The sequence below is a fragment of the Mixophyes fleayi genome, chromosome 3, assembly GCF_038048845.1.
Source record: "Mixophyes fleayi isolate aMixFle1 chromosome 3, aMixFle1.hap1, whole genome shotgun sequence".
In the NCBI taxonomy this organism is placed as follows: Eukaryota; Metazoa; Chordata; class Amphibia; order Anura; family Limnodynastidae; genus Mixophyes; species Mixophyes fleayi.
Window position 1 is genome coordinate 320,944,537 of NC_134404.1, and position 21,133 is coordinate 320,965,669.

General features: G+C 44.7%; 1 protein-coding gene across 1 annotated transcript in view; it reads left to right on the plus strand.

The window, feature by feature from the left end:
• Positions 1 to 20,912, plus strand: part of SRBD1 (S1 RNA binding domain 1) — a 137,028-nt gene extending 116,116 nt beyond the window's left edge. The window contains exons 19-23 of the mRNA XM_075204128.1: positions 1,435 to 1,541; positions 3,590 to 3,766; positions 6,141 to 6,302; positions 13,637 to 13,821; positions 20,013 to 20,912. Coding sequence (XP_075060229.1) covers positions 1,435 to 1,541; positions 3,590 to 3,766; positions 6,141 to 6,302; positions 13,637 to 13,821; positions 20,013 to 20,302 — 921 coding nt within the window. The 3' untranslated portion in view covers positions 20,303 to 20,912. The remainder of the gene's footprint in view (positions 1 to 1,434; positions 1,542 to 3,589; positions 3,767 to 6,140; positions 6,303 to 13,636; positions 13,822 to 20,012) is intronic.
• Positions 20,913 to 21,133: the final 221 nt, after the last annotated feature.

The following is a 21,133-nucleotide window of genomic DNA, read 5'->3' on the forward strand; positions in this document are numbered from 1 at the left end:
GTTTGTTTTTGGTCGCACTTACATATGTATACAGAGGTTCTCTCACATGGGGCACGTTACAAACACAAAACGCGACAGGTTGATGGATGGAAATCTCTCCATAGAATTGCGTTGTGTCTATTCCAGTCTTAGAACTAACTTTACAAATCTGGTCCCCCAGAAGTCACATTGAATATGTCAGATATATTTGTTGTTATTTATAAATGATGATGATTACTATTTATACCACTTATATAACATTGAAAAATGCTGCTGATGTTATTACAGATCGGAGCTCTCTGATTAAATGTATTGTTTTAACTTATTGCTCAGATTAAGGGTAACGTGCGGCCCTTTTGAAGCCTACAGAGCTGCACATACAGCCCTTTGAAGTGTATCACATTGCCCATCACTAGTATGGGGAGTGTGGTGCTGACAACTGCCCCGTGAAGATGTGACTACAGACACAGCTGGGAGTCATAGACATCTTAACCTTGGTGTCCATCCAGTTTACAGAGTAACTTATGTCCTGTGGTGGCCAAAATAAATGGGTACGGTCATCGGTAACCAGCACAAATCCTAGTGAAAACAGCAGAGGTGTACCTGTTGGTATCATAGCAATAAACCCATCAGAATAAATACTTTTCCATGACTTCATTTGAACTTGCACCAGGCTATGGGGCACATTTATCATTATTCACATAAAGTGAAAAGTAGTTTTCAATCCTTATCGCAATGATAAGGATTGAACTACTTCTCACATTTATGTACAGCCCTGCACAGAAACAGCAGTTCCGAAAAACTGCTGTTTCAGTGATAAAAAAAATCATACTTACCCCCCTCTTCGGAAGCGTTGTCTCCGGGTCTTCTCTTCACTCTTCAATTGCGCATGTCCAGTTCCAAGAACTGGACATGCGCACACAGATCCCCTCTCTGTCTCTGCAACGATAGTTGCAGAGAGAGAGCGCTGAGTGACAGGGAGGGATCATGTGATCCCTCCACACATGCGCTGTCCAGCTCTGCTCTTCGGAGCAGAGCTGACAGCATTAGATTTCTTCAATTCGGATGATGTACGCCAGCTTCAGCTGGCGTACATTAACATGACAAGTTCCTGAAAAAAATGTTTTTTCGGGACTTGTTAGATTGCGGCCAGGAGCAGTCACCATTCTGTTGAATGGTGACTGCTCCCAAAAACGAAGAGTTATGCAAAGCAGCAGATATCCATGATATCTGCTGCGATGCCCCCTTAATAAATTTGCGGAGGACACTGTGGGACCTTAATGACCTGTTAAAAGCACTATCGTGCTTTATTAAATATGCCCCTAAGACTAATGATCTTCTGTGGTTTGCGCTCGCTGTCCAGTAGTTATAAGGTTAATTCTGCCAGTCCATTGTCACTGTGTATATTACACATGGTGCCGGTCTGTAAAGCTAATCTCTACCTCTCTCTTACAGCATGACGTCTCGCAGGTGCTGCTTAAAGGCACCCTGGACAGTGTGGTGGAGGAGTGTGTCAGCTTCGTGGGAGTGGATATAAACATCTGCTCTGAAACTCTATTGAGGTAAACTGGGCCTTGTACATTACTTCACCATGACATGCACTCTGAGCGTCCCTGCATGGGAAGACTAATAGAGCTTACACCCGGTGCTAGCACCTGCTCCGGGGACTCTTCTATTCAAACCACACAATGATGCACTTTATGTAATGCAAGGTATTAGCTTAATGATGTTTGTCTTTCTCCCATGTACATAATATTGACAGAGATCACACAAACACTGGTTTATCTGCTGTCGGTTTGTCTATGAATGAATTAACATCACAATGTCTCTGTCGCTCACCCACAGACATGTCTCACTGCACAGCTTTACTTTGTGCCGATAAAAGGTTTATTGAGACACTCAACAAAATCATCTTGTTGGTTTTGCCAAGCACGGGGGTGATAACTTATTTAGTTAAATTAAAGATCTTTTTATGATTTTTCCTTCAATATTTCCTGTTACTGTGTTGTACATACATTCTTATATATTTTTACTTTTATTCATTTTAATTATGTTAAAAGCTGGGTACTCAGTAACGATTGAAATTATGTAAAATATGTCAGAATACACAAAGTGTGGTTTACTGTGTGGTTTGCCAACTGCTAGACATCAAATACAGTTTTCAGATCCAAGTGGCAGGATTTTTTATCCTACGGTTTGGAGGATGAAAACTATAACTACATCCAGTTATACCCCCAACGTTCTGTAACAGCTATTCCTGCTTCCCAAGGTCAGGCTAACCTGTGGCTCTCCAGGTGTTGTAAAACTACAAGTCCCAGCATGCCCGGTCAGCTATCAGCTGGCTATCTACTGCCATAGCATGCTGGGGCTTGTAGTTTCACAACACCTGAAGAGAGATGTAGGTTGGCTGGGCCTGCTCTAGGAAATAGCCTGAAAAATGATTGGTCCCCTGCACCTAGAGAGTATGGGCCCAATGCTGAGTAGTACTGGGCCCCTCCTGGAAGTGGGTGCCAGGGTAATACTGTCAGAATATAATGCAAGCTCTTGTGGAACTACAAGTGCCAGCATGCACTGACAGCCCACGAGTGTTCTTACATGCTGGCGCTTGTAGACCTGCAAGCACCAGCATACACATGGGTGCAAGCGCATATTTACTATTGTAGTGCCGCAAATATGCACTATAAGGTTTGCCACTGTAAGAAATAAAACCTATTGCCGTAATCATAAATAAGTAATACTCCAATGGTAATTGAATAACGACTGCCCTCTGTAGTAATTCAATAAATAATGGCCTCCTCCTAGAGGACTGGGAAGGCTGGACTCAGGAATGTAAGGGAGAGGATATTTTTCTCAGCATGTGGTTTCAGCTAGCATGCCTGTCTTTACTATTAAGTGGCGGTGTGCCATGCTGATTGGCAAACCGTCCCTTAACATATGGGACTGTGAGTATCCCAGTACATCTGTGTCTTGTGCATTTACATCACACTGATATCAGTATTTGGATTCAGTCAGATCTGCTCAGAAACTTTCAGATGTCTGTTACTGGTGAACGGTGTGATCTCACGGTGTGTCTGACCACACCGTATGTGCCTTTTAATATCCAGCCGCCCGGTCCCATCATCCACACCTGCCCATGAATGAGCATCTTAAAGGTGTGCTCACATTCACTGTCACTATTGCTTTCTATACAATGATTTCTTGTATGTTTAATAATACTATTAACTCTGTAAGTTTAACTTTGACCCTTTATGTCTGTCTAGCTGTTTTGAAGCTTGGAGAGCAATCATCTAAACATCCCGGGCCTAGAGCCCCTTTCACATGAAATCAGACCAATCCCTTAAAATCCACCCAGTAATTCCCAATGAGCCCCAGCGTTGCTGAAACTGTTTTACTTTCAATGTTCATTCTCCTATAATTCTTACTGATGATCCAGATGAGTGAATATATTAGAGTACATCTGTGTTCCGTGCTGGATACAGGACTTGATACACTGGATGACTTTAATGGGCTGAGTTATCTATCTTCCTATATCTCTGTGTCATGTCACTGTCACTACTGGGTGTAGGCAAACGCTTTGTTTTAATATGAATTTGTTGTTTTGCTGTTTTAGGCATATTGCTGGACTGAATTCAGTTAGGGCCAAGAATGTAATCGAATGGAGAGAGAAGAATGGATCTTTTATTAACAGAGAGCAGCTCAAATCGGTCAAAGGGCTGGGTCCAAAGACCTTCCAACAATGTGCCGGCTTCATTAGAGTAAACCAGGAGTACGTCAAGAACCTGTCCAGGTAGGTTTGCGTCTCACCGCAGTGCGCCACACCCAAATCCTGTGGACTGCTTCGCTCCCGTCACCACAATGATAATGAGGGTATTAATTAATATACAGCACCTCCCATCAGTGTGTGAAGTACAGTCATGGCCAAAAATAATGGCTCCCTTGCATTTCGTTTTCTATTAATGCACCATTTCATCCAGAAAATTGTTGTAATTATAAAAATGTTGCCATTCTCACATGTATTTCTTTGGTTTGCATTTACTGGGGCATATTCAAATAGGTCCGTGAACGTGGTAACACGCTGAGTGCACATTACCAAAGTTAATACGGTACCGCAATAACGCTGATTTTTGTTATTGCGGTACCGTATTATCTTCGGTAATACCGCGATCACGGGACCTAATTGAATAAGTCCCTCTGATTCTTAGCTTATTGCACACAGAAATCCTTAAATGAACAGGACAAAATTATTGGCACCTTTTAGAAGCTATTACAGAAAATTAGATTCCAAGCAGGTGATTCTTCTTCACTATGGAACTGGACAAACCTGTGTTGAGTAGCAGGTGCCTGCAATATAAAAATCATTAAACAAACTTGAATAGAGGAAAGAACTCATTCTCCTGTTTTGTGTCACTGTGTGTACTGCAATCAGCATGGAGACAGAAGATTGTAGCCAAGTGCAGGCAATCTGAAGGCTACAAATCAACCTCCAGAGACCTAGATGTTCCCATTTTCCCCCTACGTAATGCTGTTATAGGAGGTTAATGCCCATGGCACTGTCGCCAGCTTCACTGGAAAGAGGAATCTTGATAGCAGATTACAGCGCAGGATTGTTCCCATGGTGGAGAAAACCCCTCGATCAGCTGCCAAACACAAGGCACAACAATTTCATCTCGCATCATCCATCGCCAGCTCCGTGAAAGGGGCTGTTATGGTAGGAGACCCAGGGGGATATCCAGTATTACATTCAGAATCAAAAACAACGGTTCTGTGTATTAACAGGGAAAGACTTGTAGAGACTAAATATTGTTGTTCGTTTCACCTTATGTTTAGAGGAAATTGTGAGTTGTTTGAAATAAGTGCAACGGTGCCAGTATTTTTCTCCACGACTGTATGTCCTATATATTACATTTAATTTCTGGGAGATTGTAATAATGTATGGACTACCCCAGAGTGTTCCAACTGCATAAACTGTGGGCTTTACAGTATATCTGGCTAGTCCACAGCTGTAAAATGTGATTTTATGTATTGTGCTGTATGAATCCCCAAATATACCATTTTTATTATGTTTATAATACAGCCCTTAACCATTAAACACATGCTGGTGCACACTAGATGTAATAAATACATATGTACAGTCCAGATTCAGGACTATATTGTGATGCATAGGACTTAAACTTTTGGTTTAATAAGGAACAGTCATAGTGAATCCTGGGATAAAGTAACACACAGTTGCTGATTAGATAATAGACAGTGTTCAAAGTAGAACTCCAGAGAGTTACTTGCTTGTCCACCGTCTTTTTTAAACCAGGATTCATATAAGGATTGGGTCTTGGAACAAAGAAATACTTTTTAGTTTTAGAAATTTTTTAACTTGATTTCATGATAATGATGATGAGCTATTTATATAGCACCCCTAATTCCACAGCGCTGTACAGAGAACTCACTTACATTAGTCCCTGCCCCATTGGAGCTTACAGTCTAAATTCCCTAACACACACACACACACACACACACACACAGACACACACACACACACACACTGAGAGGAGCTAAGGTCAATTTAATAGCAGCCAATTAACCTGCCAGTATGTCTTTGGAGTGTGGGAGTTTTCTCACACAAGCACAGGGAGAACATACAAACTCCACACAGATAAGACCATGGTCGGGAATCGAACTCATGACCCCAGTGCTGTGAGGCAGAAGTGCTAACCACTGAGCCACCGTGCTGTCCATATGATTCAACTGCATACAGGTCCAAAGTATCCAGTGCACACATTTGGAAGAATGTTTGGAAGAAGGGGGTATGGCCATGGGTAGGAAGACAAATGTTGGCTTTATGTGATCACTTTAGCCTGACCTTATATTTGTGTGCTAGTCATACTTGCCTACTTTATATTTTTCCCCTCTGGGAATACTCTGTCCCCTTCCTAGAGCGACTTGGCTCTGGCAAACCAAGAACATTTTAATAATAGTACATTTTATATGCAGCAGTTATAGGCAACCCATGGCGCTCCAAGTCCTGTGACACTACAAGTTCCAGCAAGCTGTGAGCCTCTGATATGTAGTGTAGTTACAGTTTGATGTAGCTCATGTAATAACAAGCTTTTGATATAATGACGGAGGGTCAGACATGTAATGATTGATTGATTCTTTTGTTTTCTTAGGGACCAGTCAGGAAGCCAGGCCTCATCAAGTGCGCCAGTTACTCAGGGCCCTGCAGCAAAACAAGGCAAAAAGACAGCAAAATCCGCATCTAACATTGCTGCCAAACCTAACCCGCTGGATCAAACGTGTGTCCACCCCGAGTCATACGGCATAGCAATGAGGTAAGACGTTATACTAAGGGGAGGCCTCCTTCATCCTACAGCCAACTCCATTACACCGGCTGCAAATGTTTCTTTCACTTTCATTTTCATTTTGCAAATAATATATGTTCTGGACACATTTAATATTGTAAACAGTAAAACACTAAATTACAGTGAAAATTATCAGAGAGGCAGTCAGTGTATGTTGTTACAACAGGACGTTTCTGGACTGCAGGCGTTTCTGTGTAACTGAAGCCTCCTATTAGTCCATGGTGGTACAGGCGCACCATAAAGCTTTAATATAGAACCGAAGAGCGGTACATGATACCATAGGACAGGACATAGTGGTACGTGTCATCTTATGGTATAATAAAGCTTGTGTGCAATCTGGTGCCTCCAGATCTGAGGTGATGCGCTGGATGAAGCCTTATTATTTAATTCCGCACATTCCATAGTTACACTACGGATTTGGCAACGTCACATCAAACTTGTGGCTATTTGTTACTGACTCTGAATTATTCTCTCTGTTTTACCAGTGCTGTAGTTTACTGCCTACTTATAACATGTATATAAACCTATTTTTTGCATAGTCTCTGATATATTGCACAGTGGTGGCTGATACTTCAGTGTACACGATTCCTGTCAGGTTGTATTCCCTACCAGTGCTGTAGCTTACTTGTTACTTATAGTATCTGTATATAAACCTATAGTCTGTGTAGTCTGATATATTGCACAGTGGTGGCTGATACTTCAGTGTACACTATTCTGTCAGGTTTTTTTTCCCTACCAGCACTTTCACTTATTGGTTACTTATACCATACATATATTTAATAATTAATAATGCAGTCTGTTGTTTTATTGGCAACGGTGAATCATGCCTCAAAATACACTGTTTTTGTCAGACCAAAGTACCTCAGATTACTGGCTACATAGATCACTTATATCTTTTACAGTTTCCATACATAGTACAATGGTGGTGATGCCACAATGTACACTGTTCCTGTTAGCCCAGTGGATTCCAAACTTTTTCAGTTCAAGGCACCCTTAGGTCTCCATAATTTTTTTCAAGGCACCCCTAAGCCAAAATAATTACCACGTAGTCCCCCGCCTTGCTTACCACAGGCTCTGGCTGAGGCACCCCAGGGAGCCTAGGCGCACAGTTTGGGATCCACTGTGTTAGGTTATATTCCCTCAGCTTACTGGCTGATGTATGTCTGCCTAAAGAGCTACACCTATCTTACACTTCCTCTGTCACCTAATGCTGTTACATAGTGCTGCGTGCACAGCTAAGCTCAGTATATTGTATCTCAGAAGCCCATGTTTAGCCCATGTGACTCATGTACTATATGGCGTACTTATAAACCTGGGATACATATTACTTCCACTCGCAGAATGGGGTGCAGTGTAATTACTATATTTCTTCACATGAGGTTGCACAAATATCTGTGGATACAGGGGAGGATGAAGTGTAATCTCGTCCACAGGCAGTCTACTCTTATGTTTCAGGTTTTTTGTTTGTTTGAGACTGTGATAGCAAAGACCTGACAACAGTACACTGGTGATGTTTTATCATTCAGTCTTATTGATCTGGCTCTCCTTATGTCACACACCCTATAAAGGCCGGTGACAGAACCCTGCACGCTCCCTGTCACTCTGTGAGGAGAGGGGGAACTTGTAGCTGAAGATCAGCTGAGCAGCCTGGGCTTACTAGCCCTGTTCTCAGTGTTTGTGGAGGTTAATATGTGATATTTCCATGGATGAGCACAAGGATTTGCAGATGACTGTCTGACAACCAAAGCTTGAAGGACATCTGCACCGCTAAGTCTGTGTGGTGAGGTTTATGGCGTGTACGATTCCAAAAGAAATTTTTTTTGTAAAATTAGCTCAAAACACGTAACTATTTCCAACATACTGGAAGTTGTCTGTGCCTTTAATATAAGTATTATGGCGAATTATATAATGAGAGCAGAGATGGGAGGGCTCAGTTTATAAATACACCCCCCAAATAGCAGTGAGCCTGTGGGTCAGTGATAACACCTCTCAGACAAGTAAAATGTGAATATAACACTAAAGTGCTTAGGGATCACTAACAATAGTGCAGCTTGTATCATTCACATACATTAGATCTCCTGCAGCCTTTATCTACATACTGATGTTTTTAGGATTCTTTGGTCAGTTTCTTTTGTCATTTAATGATTTTTTTTATTTTTGTTTTATTTTTAACCTGTTCTTTCTTAATGTGCTCTCCTTAGTGTCAGTAAGGACTTGGCCTCGAACTCTCTGATTCAATCTGCTCACATCTTCCTTCTTCCTATCACCAGGGGTTATGGGTCCAGTTCTCTCTCGTCCATACACTGTGTCATTAGACATGGTTCTCACACCACTTAGTAGGCACTGTTCCCTCAGCCAATCCCCCATCCAGTTATTGCTGGGACTGCAGTGTTCTGGAGCTACAGCCCCTGGCACATCTAACTGGCTAATAGTGGTTACCATATGAATATAAATACCACAGGGAAAAGGCCTCATCAGTGTGCAGCTCCTAGGGTTCAGCTAAGAGAAAGGAGCACTCAAGATACCGTTATTGAAAGCATAGCAGAGGCTGGGTGGGAGCAGCATAGTCGGGCCCCTGCCAACATTTGACTAAGGGGCCCGGCGATGTACTTTACCGTCCCTAGCTGCAACTTGTGCTTCCTGGATGTCACCGGTTCATACTCATCCAGTAAGTTGCATTCTCATCAATTTCGGTTCATCCCACAAAGTGATTGTCATCCCCGTTCAGGGCATAACCCAGCATTTCTTAACCCATTTTTGTCACCGAACACTGGACTAGGAGTCGACTTAATGACTTGTAATCTAGCTTTAAATGTTCTATGTAGTAATTTGAACGAATTGCTTTGCTGTTACCGGCGACTACCATCTACTATTTTTGCTAGAATGTAACTTGCGCAAAACAATTTAAATTTGTTAATTTATTGTTTATTAGTTGGTAGAAAATTAGGATCAGATTATGGGCACCCACCCTACCATGAGAGCTCCTCTCGGGAGCTGATCCCACAGGTTTTACTCTTGTCCACGCCAAATGTTTTCTGCCACACGAAAATGAATTCCATGTATTTGAATAAAATGTATCATTTAGCTGCTGGTATTCATTTTCCATTTTCAACACTATTAACAACTGTTAATTAAAATACATGTTCTCTTCGGGATGCAACAAACAATTTTCTTAGTAATCTTTTTTTTTTCTTTTTTTATACTTGTTGGTGGATAGCTAATACATATTTTACACCACATAACAGCATATAATGATTTTTGCTGTGTTTTGTAAGAGCTAGTGTTGCACTGCCATTAGTCTTGGGGCATTGGAACAGAATGTAATGGGGGTATCACATTGCTTTACTGTAACACATGATACTGTTTACTCGTGAGTCATGTTACTTGAGCTCACTTTGCAGGGCAGAGGGTAACCACACAAGGATGTGTCCTATTAACTGTTTAGCTGCACCACTCTTTGGAAGCTAAGATGAGATGATCATTACAGATAAAGACCCTTGCAAAATGCCTAATTAATCCGTTATTGGTTTATTTTCAGGACCCAAATTGTGCTAAGATTGCTTTACTGTACATACTAAAATATCAGTAGTAGCATGTATATCAACATAAGACCTGAATGTACTCACTTCACAGGCTTTAGAGCATATTGGGGCATACTCTGATTCATGTCTGTAGTTCCTCCCCCCCCCCCCCCCAATCCCATTTGCTTGCTTTGCAATCATAAGCCTTGTTGGGTCCAATAACTGTCCCTCGTCCTTTCTTCCTCTACACTAGGCTGTCCCTCGTCCTTTCTTCCTCTACACTAGGCTGTCCCTCGTCCTTTCTTCCTCTACACTAGGCTGTCCCTCGTCCTTTCTTCCTCTACACTAGGCTGTCCCTCGTCCTTTCTTCCTCTACACTAGGCTGTCCCTCGTCCTTTCTTCCTCTACACTAGGCTGTCCCTCGTCCTTTCTTCCGCTACACTAGGCTGTCCCTCGTCCTTTCTTCCTCTACACTAGGCTGTCCCTCGTCCTTTCTTCCTCTACACTAGGCTGTCCCTCGTCCTTTCTTCCTCTACACTAGGCTGTCCCTCGTCCTTTCTTCCGCTACACTAGGCTGTCCCTCGTCCTTTCTTCCGCTACACTAGGCTGTCCCTCGTCCTTTCTTCCTCTACACTAGGCTGTCCCTCGTCCTTTCTTCCGTTACACTAGGCTGTCCCTCGTCCTTTCTTCCTCTACACTAGGCTGTCCCTCGTCCTTTCTTCCGCTACACTAGGCTGTCCCTCGTCCTTTCTTCCTCTACACTAGGGTGTCCCTCGTCCTTTCTTCCGTTACACTAGGCTGTCCCTCGTCCTTTCTTCCGCCGCTACACTAGGCTGTCCCTCGTCCTTTCTTCCGCCGCTACACTAGGCTGTCCCTCGTCCTTTCTTCCTCTACACTAGGCTGTCCCTCGTCCTTTCTTCCGCCGCTACACTAGGCTGTCCCTCGTCCTTTCTTCCGCCGCTACACTAGGCTGTCCCTCGTCCTTTCTTCCGCCGCTACACTAGGCTGTCCCTCGTCCTTTCTTCCTCTACACTAGGGTGTCCCTCGTCCTTTCTTCCGCTACACTAGGCTGTCCCTCGTCCTTTCTTCCGCCGCTACACTAGGCTGTCCCTCGTCCTTTCTTCCGCCGCTACACTAGGTCGTCCCTCATTCTTCCTTTTTTAAACTAAACTGTCCCTTGCTTTTCCTTCTCTACAGTAATATTTCCCTCATCTTCTCTCCTTTACTAAGCTGTCACTTACTTTCTTACAATAAGCCGTCACTTGACCTTCCTCATCTACACGACGTTACCTCTCCTCTAGCCTTCTCGATACTGCTTTGTTCTTCTATTCTCCATATACCTGCCATTTGGACTTTCCCAAGTTTTCACTATCTGGACAAGCAAGTGTGCTTTTGCTGTTTCATAAACCTATTAGTACAATATGTGGATGATTCACCGTAGTTTCCACTTTGTGCTGTGAACCAATGCAACCAGTCGGCAGTGTCAAGCTTATTTAAATGGTAAAAATAACTTGTGACAATTCATGTAATTCATGTTGGCTTCTTTTGTAATTTCTTCACCTTGAAGTGCTCTCAAAATCAAGTCATCATTTAACTTTCTTCTTCGCATTGACTTTTAAAAATAGAGCCAATCAATACAATGCATTATCACTAAAGCATTACATTGTGCTACGTATTGATCGCTCTCCTGTCTTCAACTTTATCCTGGGCATCCTCAATCTGTGTTTGAGCAGAAACTGGATATTGAATATCCAGACAGATTTAAGTTCCTCAAAGTCTGGAAACAAAGCAGGGTTTGGCAACATCCTGTTTCAAACTGGCCAGTTCTGTTGGTAGCAATTTTGCAATTGATATCTAAGTGTTACGCTGATTTTCCCTGTATAAAATATGACCCTGTTTGAAGGTGGATAATCACTTTAAGTAAACTCTGCGTATGGATTTAAAACTTACATTTAAAAGTTGGTAGAAGATTTTCAAAGGCTTGCCCCGGTAGTTTTCTCTCCTGATGTGTTAAGCTATTAAAAGGACATTCTAGAACCAGAATTTCATTGATGTTTTCCTGGAGATGACGTAGCCTTCCGGTAATTTAGTTACAGTGCTTAAATCTCTCAGTGTATGTAACGCAAAGATGTTTTCAGAATTTTTTTTGTCATCTTTAGATGTGGTTGAGTAAGTGTCATATATTGGTAATACGTATCATAAAATGTATGACTACCCACTACAGCACATATTTCCAGATATGTTGTGGCTTGACAAAGAATGAAAGCAAACACGTTGTTGGTAAATGTAGTTTTTTTTTTAAATACGCATTGCAAGAATAGTGCTGTGATTTAAAGGAATGTTTTCTAATATGCCTGTGCAAACAATTTTTATGATATTATAAGGAGATCACGGGTGAGATCAAAATCAGACAACATTGGTATTATTAGTGTCTGCAGAAGTATAGCGGGTTTTTTTCCAATTAATAAAGGCCCTCTGAGCTATCGGAAGCCTAGAGCTACACAACAACAGTAATAATAAAACAGCACAGGGCAGATCCATAGCTAAGGGCTGTCATGTGTAGGACCCATGCAGAACCATGCTTACCTACCCTCCCGCAATGTCCAGGAGACTCTTCAGGTAGCTGGACCTTCCCTGGGTGAGCAGGCTTTTCTCCCAGATCCTTCCTAGTGAAGTAGATGGGACAAGGGCCTCAGTACCGCATTTTGCCTCATTTTGGTCCCATCCGTCGCTGTGCCATACACCCCCTGCACTTGCCACGTGACCTCCCTCCGGGATCTCCTAAGGAGAAGAATTAAAAGGTTGGGGAGTATGCCGTAGACCTCTCTTGCATAGAACATTCTGTAATCATGTTGGTCCTTCCATATAACAGAATATAGCAGCACAGCCATGAATCATCTCCTCAGCTAAATCATGTTCCCCAAGGTAAACTTTACTACATCCAGTTAATTCAACATTTATCATCATAAGTTAAATTTGCATTGACTAGTTATTATTATTTCCTAAGTCACTCTTTATTTGCTGAGAGAAGAATACACCAATGGTACCCTCTGCTGCCTGTAGGCACCAGCCTACTGTGCCTAATGCTTATTATGGTTCTGGCCTCCTATAAATGTGTGTGAATAGATCTATTATACCCACACACATACATGGTATAGTACCCATGCACATTACAGTAGGCCCTGAACAACTCTTCAGTCTGAGGTACATCTCACTGGTTCTTTTGTTGTATCTTGTTGTGGCCTGGAACTTACATGAAAGGTACTAAGATTGATATATACCAGGGATAGGCAACCTTTGGCTCTCCAGGTGTTGTGAAACTACAAATCCCAGCATGCTTTGCCAGTAGATAACCAGCAGATAGGTGGCAAGACATGCTGGGATTTGTAGTTTCACAACACCTTATATATACAAACAGAAGCTAAGAAATGCACAAACATTCCACCACCATCATCGTATGGAGGAGTAGACCTACATATACAACCTATGTAAAATCATGTGATTGATAAAATAATGCGGTATAATTAGTACTAATAAAGGAGCATAATAGTATATAGGAAAATTATAGTCCATGCCTCCCAGTGACTGGGACTTTGAGTCTTTTTAGAGAAGAGACCACATAGACTTACAGAAGCTTTAATCGAGGTTATGTCACATACACGAGTTAGAGAGATTCCTCTCTCTCATCTATACTTACTAACAAGCTTTGTGGATGTCTACCACTGGTCAAACTGTGTTTCTTCTATTTAAGCCCTACAGTAAGCTGGTGTTTGTCTATTGCAGGTTTCTAACCCTCGTGGGTGGAAGTGCCGATGCGATCGGGACAGAGAACTTACAAAAGCAAATTAACGGATACATTCAAAGAGAAGGGGTCGATGCAGTAGCTGTAAACCTTAAGACAACAGTGCTGACGTTACAGCTGATTATTGATGGCGTCTGCCAGCCCGAAGGCTACGACATTCGTACAGGTACCGTAACATCAAAGCTTGTCTTTGCTTGATTGTTTCTCACATAGAGCCATGTATATTTACATTTATATAACAGTTATTTATTTAGGCCCTAGGTATTACGCAGCACAGAGAATTCATTCACATCAGTCCCTGCGCCAGTAAGCTTACAATATTTGTTCCCTACCACGGGACACACATACACTCTCCTCTCTCTCTCTCTCTCTCTCTCCTCTCGTCTCTCTCTCTCTCTCCCTCTCTCCCGCTCTCCCTCTGCTCCCCCTCTCCCCCCCTCCCCCTCTCCCCCCCTCCCCCTCACCCCCTCCCCCTCCCCCTTCCACCCTCCCCTCTCCCCCTCCCTCTCCCCCTCCCCCCTCCCCCTCCCCCCCTCCCCTCCCCCTCCCCATCCCCCTCCTCCCCTCTCACCCTCCCTCTCCCCCTCCCCCTCCCCTCTCCCCCTCTCCCCCTCCCCCTCTCTCCTCCCCCTCCTCTCCCTCCCCTCCTCTCCCTCCCTCTCCTCTCCCTCCCTCCTCTCCTCCCTCCTCCCTCTCCTCTCCCTCCCTCTCCTCTCCCTCCTCTCCTTCCTCTCCCTCCCTCCCTCTCTCTCTCTCCTCTCCTCTCTCTCCCTCTCCTCCCCCTCTCCTCTCTCTCCCTCTCCTCTCTCTCCCCTCCTCTCTCTCCCTCTCCTCCCTCTCCTTCCCTCTCCTCTCCTCCTCTCCCTCTCCTCCCTCTCCTCCTCCTCTCCCTCTCCCTCTCTCCTCCTCTCCTCCTCCCTCTCCCTCTCCCTCTCTCTCCCTCTCCTCTCTTTCCCTTTCTCTCCCTCTCCTCTCTCCTCCTCCCTCTCTCTCCTCTCCCCTCCCTCTCTCTCCCTCTCCTCTCTCTCCCTCTCCTCTCTCTCCTCTCCTCTCTCTCCCTCTCCTCTCTCTCTCTCTCTCCTCTCCTCCTCTCTCCCTCTCCTCTCTCTCCCTCTCCTCTCTCTCCCTCTCCTCTCTCTCCCTCTCCTCTCTCTCCCTCTCCTCTCTCTCCTCTCCTCTCTCTCCCTCTCCTCTCTCTCTCCTCTCCTCTCTCTCCCTCTCCTCTCTCTCCCTCTCCTCTCTCTCCCTCTCCTCCCTCTCCCTCTCCTCTCTCTCCCTCTCCCTCTCCTCTCCCTCTCCCTCTCCTCTCCTCTCTCTCCCTCTCCCTCTCCTCTCTCTCCCTCTCCTCTCTCCTCCTCTCTCTCTATCGCTATTCTCACTCCCCTCTCTCCCCTCTCCTCTCTGTCTCCCCTCTCCTCTCTCTCTCCCCTCTCTCTCTCTCCCCTCTCTCTCTCTCCCCTCTCTCTCTCTCGCTCTCCTCCTCTCCCCCCTCTCTCTCCTCTCTCTCTCTCTCTCTCCCATCAATTAACCTACCAGTATGTTTTGTACTGTGGTAGGAAGCTCACACAAACACGGGGAGAACATACAAACACCACACTGGTAGGGCCCTGGTTTAACCATATGCTATGAGGGAACCAAGGATACTCGCCATGCCCCCCAATGATGCCACACACAGACTTTGCCACTAGGCTACGCCATGCATTTTTGTATATTGGGAGAATTATTATACTTGAATAAAACTGACATCAGGGCTCTGGGAAAAAAATAAAAGGATTTAGGGTAAATTCATTGCATCTCTCTCCTGATAAAGCCAACACAAGGTGTTCTTATACATTCATCCACTAAAGTTGGAGATATACAAAAGGACAATATTATTTATAGGAGTCCTTTTGATTGCGCCCTTTCACTTTTCGAACAGTATCCAGGACAAATTCTATCTCTTATAATTCCAGAAAGTATATATGATACCACAGAAATCTGTTACCTTCTGAATGGCGCTTGTCCTCCACATCGCCTAGAAACATTAGTACACTCATATAGTGACACAACTAATGCACAAGGTGACTTGGGGCAGCTCTCATGAATGTACGGGTAGCAATATTTAAAGGAAGGGTCAATAGTGGATTTCAGGTCCCAAACTGGAACATGTGCCCACTTCTCAAGCAGTGCAGGAGAGATACTAGTCACCGTCCACCATTAGAGAATGAATGGGAGGACACTTACTGGTTGTGTTGCTGCATGTGTGTATCTAGGTCTGAGGATGTGTGTGTGAACCCATGCAGCAGTTGTCCGCACCATCTCTGTTGCCCTGCCCGGTCTGGTGTAACTCTTTTATTTCTGGCATCAAAGGTGACAACCCTCTGTTCATTCTTTAATTGTAGATTTTTACATGACCTACATTCCCACTGTAACCACTGATAGCTTAATATGTATTACAACATGTAAATATAACCTTTAAGGCCCTCGGTCCTCAAATTCAGTATTATACACAGCTATCATATAATGGACTCCTATAGCATAACAGTGGCCACAAATCTGCACATCTAGGCCGAGACCGACTGTGGACTGCTATTTACGTAACACTTTTGCATTCATGAGTAGAGCATAATAGGGCAGCATGGTGGCTTAGTGGTTAGCACTTCTGCCTCACAGCACTGGGGGTCAGGAGTTTGATTCACGGCCATGGCCTTATCTGTGTGGGGTTTGTATGTTCTCCTTGTGTTTGCGTGGGTTTTCTCCGGGTGCTCTGGTTTCCTCCCACACTCCAAAAACATACTGGTAGGTTAATTGTCTGCTATTAAATTGAATCTAGTCTCTCTCGGTCTGTGTGTGTATGTTAGAGAATTTAGACTGTAAGCTCCGATGGGACAGGGACTGATGTGAGTGAGCTCTCTGTACAGCGCTGCGGAATTAGTGGCGTTATATAAATAGCTGATAATATTGCTGAATATATTTGTAATTGCTCATAATTAAACCATACCATACATGAGAATAGATACCAGTGATAATTAAACTTTTATAACCATATTGTTGTCATTGGTTAGAATTGGGTAAATAGCCAATTCAGTACTAGAACTAATGTTACAACTCATGTATTATAAGGAATAAATGTAGATTACACCACTAGAGTCTTGTGTCATTATTTTGAATTCTTCAGTGATTTTTAGTATTTTTATAATCTACAGTGAAGGATACACTATATCCTGTATTATATCGCGCACTATAAATACAAGCATACTCATTTTGTATTTTAAATACCTTATAATAACCATATATTGAGTTTATCTTTTGGATATACACAGGGATCTTCTCTGTAGATGTATTTAGAAAAAAAGGTAATTTTTCATGAGAAGCTTCAAACAGAACATGGCCTTACACTAAAATAATAATCCCCTCTTTTAATGTTAGTCTTGTAGCTGGACACCGTATCCTCTCAATCTTTACAAAGACTTTGATTGAAGAGATCAGTGAAACTGTATTACTCTTTCTTGATGGAGCTCATAAATCACCCATTTATCAGATTCCGCATCAACCGTCCAAGAAATAACATTTACTCCTTGAAGTCTGCCCTGTCATAAGCTAACCACAGTCTTCCATCCGTCTCTGGTGGCTTTATTTAATAAGTGCGCATTTCTTGATTCACAATTTATATGGCATGTAATTTATTTTCAGATTTGAATTCATTTCCTGAATATGTGGTCGCCTGACCGCAAAAAATGAGTTGTTTCACAGTACAGCTCTCCTTCTTGTGCACTTATTATTTGTGTTTCTTTATAGACAGTCCCTAGGTGATTACCATCATTATTTTATTTTTTTTGTTATAGGATTTATAATGATTATTTTGCAGGCATTAATATTCAATTTCTGCTTAAGGGAAATGATGTGACTGATGAGAAATGTCAAGATTTCTTGAAACGTCATATTATCTGTATTTTTTTTAATTTCTATATAAAAAAACATACTGCTAAAAAGAGTAACCATCTATATTTGATCCTCCGATTGGACTACAACTCTCAGCATGCCTTATTTGCTTCTGAGTCTGTCTCCCCGGTGTCCTATAAACACCAGCTATGAATTAGCTGCTTAGTTTTACATATAGAACAGAGCAGGATGTGATCATTTAATTATAGGTGTGTTCCTCTTCGGTAAGGAGGATGAAGGGTGCGTTTAAAAAGTAAGTTTCCCCCTACGCTGCATTATTCTTCTATGCGGTGCCGTTTAATTTTTTTTATTCAGTGCCCTCAAAAGTTTGCCCCCATTTTAATTCATTTATCTCCTTCCCTATTTCGTAATCTACATTTTTTGAACACATTCTTCAGTTAAGTAATGTTAGCCCCATGCCACTTGCTCACGCTAAAAATAATCAATCACCTAGTCATAACGGACTTAATTTGTTTCCTAAGAATAAGTATTTTTTTTTTATAGTTACCCTCCTATAATCTACTTATCTGGTGCTATAGCTGGTGTATTCTGCCATTGTACTGACAGATCACTCACTTCTACCATTCATGATATACTTACTATCCCTTCCGTCACATCCCTCCCTCCCCCCTCCCTTCCTCCTCCCTCCCCCCTCCTTCCTCCCCCGCCCCCCCTTCCTCCCCCATCCCGCCTTCCTCCCCATCCCCTCCCTCCCTTCCCCCCTCCCCCCCTTCCGCCCCTTCCTCCCGCCCCTCCCTTCCTCCCCATCCCTCCCTTCCTCCCTCCCTCCCTTCCAGCCCGCCGCCCATCCCTCCCGCTCCCTCCCCCCCTCCCCAGACCCTCCCCTCCTCCCCAGCCCTCCCCTCCTCCCCATCCCTCCCCTCCTCCCAATTCCCCCCTTCGCTCCCTCCCTTCCTCCCCATCCCTTCCTCCCCATCCCTCCCTCCTCCCTCCCCATCCCTCCCTCCCTTCCTCCCTCCCCATCCCTCCCTCCCTCCTCCTCCTTCCTCCCTCTCCATCCCTTCCTCCTCTCCATCCTCCCTCCCTTCCTCCCTCCCCTTCCCTCCCCTCCCTCCCCCTTCCCCTCCCTCCCTTCCTCCCCTCCCTCCCTTCCTCCCTCCTCTTCCTCCCTCCCCTTCCTCCCTCCCCTTCCCTCCCTCCCCTTCCCCAGCCCCCTGCCCTCCCCGATCCCTCCCCATCCCTCCCTTCCTTCCCTTCCTCCCTCCCTCCCTATCCATCCCTTCCCCTCCTCCCTCCCTATCCCTCCCCTTCCTCCCTCCCCTTCCTCCCTCCCCCTTCCCTCCCCTTCCTCCCTCCCCTTCCCTCCCTCCCCTTCCCTCCCTCCCCATCCCTCCCTCCCCATCCCTCCCTCCCTTCCTCATCCATCCCTCCCTCCCTTCATTCCTCCCTCCCTTCCTCATCCCTCCCTTCCTCATCCCTCCCTTCCTCCCTCCCCTCCACATCCCTCCCCTCCCCATCCCTTCCTCCCTCCGTATCCCTCACTCCACATCCCTTCCTCCCTCCCTCCCCATCCCTCACTCCACATCCCTTCCTCCCTCCCTCCACATCCCTTCCTCCCTCCCTCCACATCCCTTCCTCCCTCCCTCCACATCCCTCCCTCCCTCCCCTCCTCCTCCCCCCCTCCCCTCCTCCCTCCCCCCCTCCCCTCCTCCCTCCCCATCCCTCCCTTCCTCCCTCCCTTCTTCCCTTCCCATCCCTCCCTTCCTCCGTCCCCATTCCTCCCTCCCCATCCCTCCCTCCCCATCCCTCCCTCCCCATCCCTCCCTCCCCATCCCTCCCTCCCCATCTCTCCCTCCCCATCTCTCCCTCCCCATCTCTCCCTCCCCATCTCTCCCTCCCCATCTCTCCCTCCCCATCTCTCCCTCCCCATCCCTCCCTCCCCATGCCTCCCTCCCTTCCTACCCATGCCTCCCTCCCTTCCTACCCATGCCTCCCTTCCTACCCATGCCTCCCTCCCTACCCATGCCTCCCTCCCTTCCTACCCATGCCTCCCTCCCTTCCTACCCATGCCTCCCTCCCTTCCTACCCATCCCTCCCTCCCCGCTCCCCCCACTCTTCCTCCCCGCTCCCCCCACTCTTCCTCCCCGTCCCTCCCTCCCCGCTCCCCCCACTCTTCCTCCTCGCTCCCCTCCACTCTTCCTCCCCGCCCCCTCTCTTCCTCACCGTCCCTTCCTCCGCGTCTCCCCCTCTCCCTCCGCATCCCCCTCCCTCCCTCCTCCTAATCCCCCCCCCCATTCCCCGTCCCCCCTCCCTTCCTCCCCGTCCCCGATCCCGTCTTCCGCACCCATCCACCCTCCCTCCCCGTCCACCCTGCCATCCATTTTCCCACCCCACCTCCTAATATACAATCATTGTGTAGTAATGGGGAAGAAGTTCTGATTTAAATAAAAAAATATTTTTATATTCTTTTTACAGAATTTGATAAAACCGACTTCAAGACCAACATTGTCTGCCTTGAAGATCTGAAGGTCGGGACTATCCTCACCGGGAAAGTAGAAAATGCTACATTGTTTGGTGTATTTGTTGATATTGGTGTGGGCAAAGCCGGGTTAATCCCCATGCGATATTTATCGGAGGAAAAACTTTCCAAGGAAAAGAGGAGGAGAAGCCTTGGACTAGGACCCGGAGAGCGAGTGGAAGTCAGAGTAATAAATATCGACATTAGGCAATCGAGGATAACTCTGGAACTTTTGCGGGTTTTATAATGTCGTTGGATGTTTTCAGCTGCTACCAGTAGAATTGCTGCTGCTCTGACATCTAAAGTGCCTCTGTGATTTAGGATTTGGAGCTGACATGCCAGTCAGGAATAAACTCTGGCAGGATACATTGTTATTTTTGTAACGCCAAGTTATTTCCTCTCGCATCACCCTCACACATGTCTGAAATGTCCAGTCTGTGCTGTTTTATTTCCCTCTAATATTAGCAGGACTATTGAGACATGGAGCTCTTGAACTCTTAAACTATAAATATTAATTGTTGCACAACAAACCCGTCATTCATGTTACCTTTACAGATATATTCCCAGTAATGTTATCACAGATAATATTGTACCTTGTTTTTTAATTTGAGTTCTCTTATTTGTTATTTTTTACATGTACAGGTAAAGCATAGTTTTACTAAAGTGAGTGTAGAATGGAATGTGTTATATTCTGCTTAGTTGCAGTACTGCTGAATATGTTCACGGTGCTCTATCCCTGTTTTTTATATTTTTTCCTTTGTATCTGTGTAATGGTAATATGATGAATGTATAATTGTGTGCGATACTGTAGGACTTTACCAATACTTTTTGAAGATGTTACTAAATGTATTTGCAGAGCTCACTTTGCGTATAATACTCTTATATCCTCCCAGAGTCCTCCTGTCAATCTTATTGATATGTGATACTCCTCTCACAATACAGTAGTTGGGGGTGTAGTCTGGTGACATTGGTAGGATGACCAGTTCCGAAATATGAAACACAACAATCAACTAAAACTGACTGAGTTTTCTCATCGTCGGCACGGAGGGACAGAATAAATTTGGTATATGGTTTCCCC